Source organism: Neolamprologus multifasciatus, chromosome 16 (genome assembly GCF_963576455.1).
Source record: "Neolamprologus multifasciatus chromosome 16, fNeoMul1.2, whole genome shotgun sequence".
NCBI lineage: Eukaryota > Metazoa > Chordata > Actinopteri > Cichliformes > Cichlidae > Neolamprologus > Neolamprologus multifasciatus.
This window is the reverse complement of record NC_140454.1, coordinates 27,914,099-27,920,742: the sequence shown is the minus strand read 5'-3', so window position 1 is coordinate 27,920,742 and position 6,644 is coordinate 27,914,099. Positions and strand designations below refer to the sequence as shown.

The 6,644-nt window shown below is 39.4% G+C and overlaps 1 protein-coding gene across 2 annotated transcripts in view; it reads right to left on the bottom strand.

The window, feature by feature from the left end:
- LOC146500969 (inactive dipeptidyl peptidase 10-like) overlaps positions 1–6,644 on the bottom strand; it is a 251,993-nt gene that overhangs the window by 102,721 nt on the left and 142,628 nt on the right. For both annotated transcript variants that reach the window (XM_085136350.1, XM_085136351.1), the window contains exon 3: positions 3,738–3,833. In XM_085136350.1, coding sequence (XP_084992476.1) covers positions 3,738–3,833 — 96 coding nt within the window. The remainder of the gene's footprint in view (positions 1–3,737; positions 3,834–6,644) is intronic.

The window sequence follows — 6,644 nt, the reverse complement described above, 5'->3', positions numbered from 1 at the left end:
CATCAGAATGACAATGAATTTCATAGAAGAGCTGCGGGAATGTCAGACCACACAGAAGACAAATGGCATTCTGCAAATGTGTTGCTTTAATGTACCCCGACCAGCCACAACATCCCAGCCATCTGCCTAATGTTGTGTAGGTTCCCCTCGTCCCGCCAAAATAGCTCTGAACCATAGGTGCATGCACACAGGACCTCCAGGGGTGTTCTGATGAATCTGGCAGTGGACCATTTGAATCCTAGAAGTTGCAGGATTGGGCAGCCACAGCTTGTTCTGGTTTAATCGGATTAGGAAGTGTGTTGTCTGATTAAATTCCTCTGGTTCTCTGTTAAGTTCCTTGAGTTTCTCCTGAACAGATTCTGCATTGTAGAGAACTTATCTGGCTAGGGGAGGACACTGGCATGGACTTCTGGACTTTCCTAAAGAACATGCTATTTTAACAAAATCAACAAATTTTACTCAGTTCACCTGTTATGAGTTTAATTGTTCTGGCTGATTGGCTAAATCAGCCACAGCATCAATGTGAAATGATATTAAAAGATCCACCAGCTTAATAACTGCATTATTTATAAGCAATCTATAAGTGGTATTATCAATGATTGATTTACAGATGTTTCAAAGTCTTCAAAGATCATCATCATCATCAATGTGAGGCAATAAAGTCCTGAGAAAACATTGCTTCACTGCCAGAGAGGTGGAGGTGTACCTGATGAATCACAGCGCTCTTAGCAGCAAATTTAATCTGTAATGATGCACTCCATTTCACATATCATCAAGTTGTAATGTCGGACTGTAGCAACCCATCCATCCGTAGCCTCATGTCACCACTTGTTAGCTGAAGTATGAATTAAGGGGCCCGTACACTCACATATTTAACCCGTATTGCCAATTTCACAGTCGTTGTTTTGCTTATTTGGTTCGGACCAACAGAAAAGGCTAACACACACTTAATACATTACTCACTCAAACTTCTTACAAACAACCTAAACAACACGGACCTCATATGTTTTGAAGCAGGCATTTTGCCTCCTTTTCTTTTACTTTAATGTTTCACTGGCTCCAAAAACACAAACATGTGCTCTTCATGATTATGCTGGGCTGACATTTTACCAAATATTGACCACTTTTTCTGACATTGTGTAATGACCATGGAGGCTAGAGCTGGGAAAATGAACCTTTCTTCTGCACCAGTTGGACTATTTGCATAGTGCCACTGATTAAATCTGTTCTCTTTCTGCGGAGATCTGAAACCAGCTGGTCATGCCGACGGATCCAGACATGTTAACATATGTGTCAATTATGTTTTATGTGCCTTGACACAAGAAGTGTAAGCATAAATAAACATTTTATTAACAAAAAATTATTTTTGGTAACACATAGTCACATTGGAGCTTCATTGGATCAGTAGCATGCTTCATTTTTGTGTAATACTAAATAGTGAATCATTCAAATGCAAGTTTTATTGTGTAGCTGAGTGAAAAAATGTTTAATGTTCTGATTCCAGTCCAATAAAATAAAACATCTGGTTCACTGACATATATAAAGAATGTTTAAAAATATATATTTTATATTTGCTTAATCTTACTAGTTAATAACACATCAGAGCTCTTATTTTCTTTCTCCACAGAATCCTCAGATTGTAAGCTAGTTCAGTTATCATACCAAACACACTGGATGTCTTTGGAATTACACCATATGATGTGTTCAAAAGGAGTGAATCTGCGTCTATGACATGGAAAGAATAAGGGATGTGTAGCGGGCGCTGTGAGCCAAATGGAAACTGTGGTCAGAAGTTATCCATACTGGCAACTTCAATGCACAGCAATCACCATAACAAACTTGCTTCTAATGTGTTTTCAGTGGTGGCAGTTCATATTAAACATGTTAAGATTTTTAAATAATGACAGTAAGCCCTCTCAATTAAACTTTTATGCTTTCAGACATATTTTATTTTCCTCAGTTTGTAGGATGTCATTGGAAGAAACATTCCTAATGTGGTCACCTCGGGCACAGAAGGCCACCTACTGTGGAAATATTCGATTTGGGAGGGGTAGCCAATCAGGAAAAAGTTGAAGAGGCTCAAACACCCTGTTTCAGAACTCAAGAATGGATGAATTAAATTTCGACCTTTGAAACTGAAGCAATGCTAATAAAGTCCAAGAATGAAAATATGGAGTTGGAAATGATCATAACAGGCTCTCTGTGATAAAGAAATGAAGTTTGAAGACTAAAAACACAGAAATAATGTCAAATGTTTCTTTGTCGCCCAGGATTTTACAAAGCAAACAGTGAAAATTGCAGTGCACCAGTGAACTACATGAAAAGGAGCCTGAACAGAAACACACAGCATCATAAACACCATTTATTTTTATTTTTTTACATTGCTTGTGTAATTTGCTGAATACTAGATTCTAGATTTTAATGGTAATGTCAATGCAATCCAAAACATTACTCATAATGCTCATTCAGTAATGAAGTACATTAAAAAATTATCTTTAAAAGCATGTTTGTCTGTAATCGGTAGCACAAAATGGTTTAAAAGTAACTGTCCAAACACTGGATGCACCTATTTATCTCTAATACAGACAGAGACTGAAGACTTTTCAGGCAAACCCACTAAAGCTTTTGGGTTAGGGAGAAAAAAAATCTAATTTTTGCTCCAAATCCTAGTGATCAATCTTTCCTCTCGCCCGTCTGTCTGTTATCTTCTCCCATTTGTCTGGGGTCTATTTTGCCCCATCCATCCACAAACCACCCTATAAAGCTGACTTTTTTGACTGCCTCATCTCACAACACTGGTGCTTTCTCTGTCTAGCCCGAGGTCAGCTCAGGGAATGAGATGGCGTTGCAAAGATAGTGGAAAAATGTCACCCAGGAATGAAATATTGATGGACAGAAAGGCCTTGCCTCTTTCCTTTGCCCTCAGGCGCAGACTGAGTCAATGGGCAGCGAAGAGGAAAGCCAAAACAAACACACTAATCCGCAGGAAAGGAGACTGGCGGAGAGCAATGCGGGAACGCCGCAATCCTGTCCATCCTTTCCCTCGGAGGTATCGTTATCTTCTCCCTCCCTCTAAGCAAACCATAATCAGATTCACTTGCACTTCAGTTGATGTGGTTTATTTCCAGCCAAGGGCTTCCAGGCTTAACATATGATCCCCTTCTGGCAAATAACAAATCAATACAATGTAAATAAGGAGAGGGAAAATAAATCCCTACATCTAAATTTGCATAACGAGATGCAAGGTAAGGCTGAGGTGAAACATGCCAGCCTTATTTAGAAGTGAACTGTCTGGCGGCTGTTAAAGGGAGCCTCAATTACAAAGCAGGAGAGACGACAGAGAGATGTCATCCCTATGCTGCTAAACAAAAGCACTGCTGTTGTTTTTTCATACAGAGTACACTTAGAACTCAACCAGATGTCATTAATGTCAAGTAGGAGTGTGTTTTGTATAAATATATGTACAGCAGCATGAAGCAGTAGACTGCACCGGGCCTGAGTCATTATATAGTTCAACTAATGACTCGCTTATGCTGTTTTTGTCATTTCGTGGAACAGGCAGGCAGTAACGCTTTGTAGCAGCTTTATCTGTGCTTTTAAAAAAGCTGCTTCGTCTGTCTCATAAGAATTACAAACGAGGCTGGTAAACAGTGCCTTTTATCCGTTGCGGAACTTCCCTGCATCCATAGCTAAAAACCTCTGAATCCCAGCAGGTACAGTCAATATGGATTACTCACCATTGATCCACTGGGCCTCCGGGTCATGGACTTTGAACTCGGGTTTGAACAAATCCTCCACAGTCATTTTAGTGTCACTTCCAGCTTGGTTGTCAGCTGAAAAACAAAAAAGCACAAATTTAATTTGTTTGTTTCTGGTTAAAAAAAAAAAAAAAAAAAAAAAAAAAAAAAAAAATGCACAGGTTACAAATTCTATCCGCTTATTAAACACAAATCATCCTTCATGCATCCAATTTCAAATCAAACTCCAGTATTAGTTGCTTCACCATCAGCATCCATGTGAAAAAGAAAATACACCCTCTAGTAGTTTGATGGTTTAACATATCGGGATGTGAAAAAACAAAAATCATCCAGTTTTTTGCAGATCTTGCATTACAACATGACAAACACCCCACAATTCAGTAGCTTATAGGATCACCTTTAGCAACAATAATGTGGCATCATTGTGGAGGAACTAAAACGCTGCTTCAGTTAATTGTGGTTTGGTGGGATTTGTTAATTCACCGCTATCTTAAGGTGCCACCACTGTTGTAGTGAGTGATGAGGATTTAAACTGAAAACAAACTGTTTATTCTGTTTAAATAAAACTGGAACAAGGAGCAAAACAGCAAGTCTAAACTAAGAAACACAAGGAAACAACAAAACCTGAGAGACACAGAGAAGAACAGGTGCTCTGATAACAAACAAAGGGAGATGGACACAGTATATACGTGTGAGGATGATTAGGAGAAGTGGAGACACCTGGGAATACAGCTGGAGCAAACTAGACATAATGAGATAGTGGAAGCAAAACTGAACACATTGCAGGGACAAGGGACCATCAAAATAAGACAGGAAACACACTGAGGCACAAATAAGACACACGACTTGACACTACAAACAATAGCACAGACTGCAGACAGACCCGAGAGAGCTAGAGAGAGAGTCTCTCTAGCTTTAACCCTCAAAAAGCAAACTAAACTAGGAAACAAAACCCAGAGTTCAAGAGAGCAGTAAATAAACAATTTTCATAAGTTCAGAACACACAAACACTGGACCGTGACAATCACAGCATTTCGATCGGTTTGAGGTGTGGACTTCGGACCACTTTCATACCTTGATTATTTTCTTTTTCAGCCATTCTGTTTTATATTTAGGATCACTATGTTTGGGATCCCTATGAAACAGTTATTTTGACACAAGAGGTTTTCTCCTACCAAACAACCCATGCTTCTTCTGTATTTTCTAGTTGTATGTTCATGAAGATTAATATTGAACATGCTAACTGAGGCTGATAGGTTTGTAGCTTAAACCTATTCGCTGGAACGTTGAAGACAATATAATTACACAGCAAAGCAAGACCCAAAGTAGGCAAAGTTCTTCATGTTACTCATGCATGAGGGAGACCTGCCTGGAGCCAAGTGTCGTTCCACCACTTGACCTCCATCAGACTCTCAGCCAGGTTCCCCATAGCACTCCTTTTATTGTGGTTACATGAATATGCATAGGGTCATTAACATATAACATCTTACATAGGTATACATGTGAACAAAGGATTGTGTGTGTGTGTGTGTGTGTGTGTGTGTGTGTGTGGGTGTGTGTGTGGGTGTGTGGGGTCAGAGCGTGACCCCATAAAGACTTCCCTAAACCTACTGGTCTGGAAAGTCCAGCAGTTCATGTAAACAAAAGGCACTCAGACTAAAACAGATATTGCTACGTTAATCCTACCATAAAACAATAAAACAATGTACGACCTCTTCCCATGCTCCCAGGATGTAGGTGTGGATTCCAGAACACTCTGGAATCCACACCAAGCCTTTGCAGACTATTAAAGATCACACATCCTATCACTACACAATCGATTATACACCTCTAAGCATATATGGTTAAATATTTCTAAGCATAAATGACAATCAACATTACAAAACCTAACAGAGGCCTGTAGAGTTTGAGATGGAGCTCTCACCTTGGGGTAAATTTGATGAGCGGTCCAATCTTGGAAAGGTTGTGAAATTGTGTTAACACACATCTCCAGACCAGTGAATTACAAAAAAAAACCGTATAGTTTTATAGAGGTGCTCACACTAACTGATTAGCGACACCTGGATGCTACTTCATTTGTCCAATGACTGTAGGAAGAAAATAAACTGGATGGATTTTTACACTTGCCTGACGAGCAAATACAGTATGTTGAGTGTCCTGTTAATTCAGATGTACATACTGGTATTTACACATGAACACACAAAGAAATCCATGTGTGTGAAAAAGATTCACATTGTCACAAGGGCATTTCATTCGTTCATTAACAAGATCATCACTGGGCTAGAAAATCTTTAAGCTGTTCCAGCGCTGACCCTGGAAATGTTTCATTTTTAATTATGAAATGTTAAGCCTTTAGCAGAAAGAGACCATGCCAATTGTAAGCTTCTCCTGAATAGAACAGCTGCTGATTGTGAGCAGAATAAGAGGGCCAAGTCATTTTGAATGTCAGCCATATTGGCTTCCCTTGATAACTCCACACAGCATGTTTGTTTATGGAGGCAATGAAAGTCTAACCAACCGTGGAATACACTGGGGAGAGAGTGGCTGCATGGCCAGCGGATTGTGATGATTTTACATCTGAGAAAATGATATTTTTGAAGCACATATACAGTGTACAGTGTGTGAAAATGGGAGAAGAGCTTGATAAGCTATTTAGGTTCAACAATTACGTGAAATTGTTACCTGTTTTGTAGTACCACTAGAAATTAGAGATCCCAAAACAGTTTGTAAAATACTCACTAGAGAATATGGATGACACAGAAAGAATACGTTTTACGCTGCCTCAGTTTTTGCCATTAAGCATTCGTCATCCATTTGTTTTCTATGTCTTTTCTAGGTTTGGGTTGGGTAGCAGCAGTCTAAGCAAGGACACTCCCCACACACACA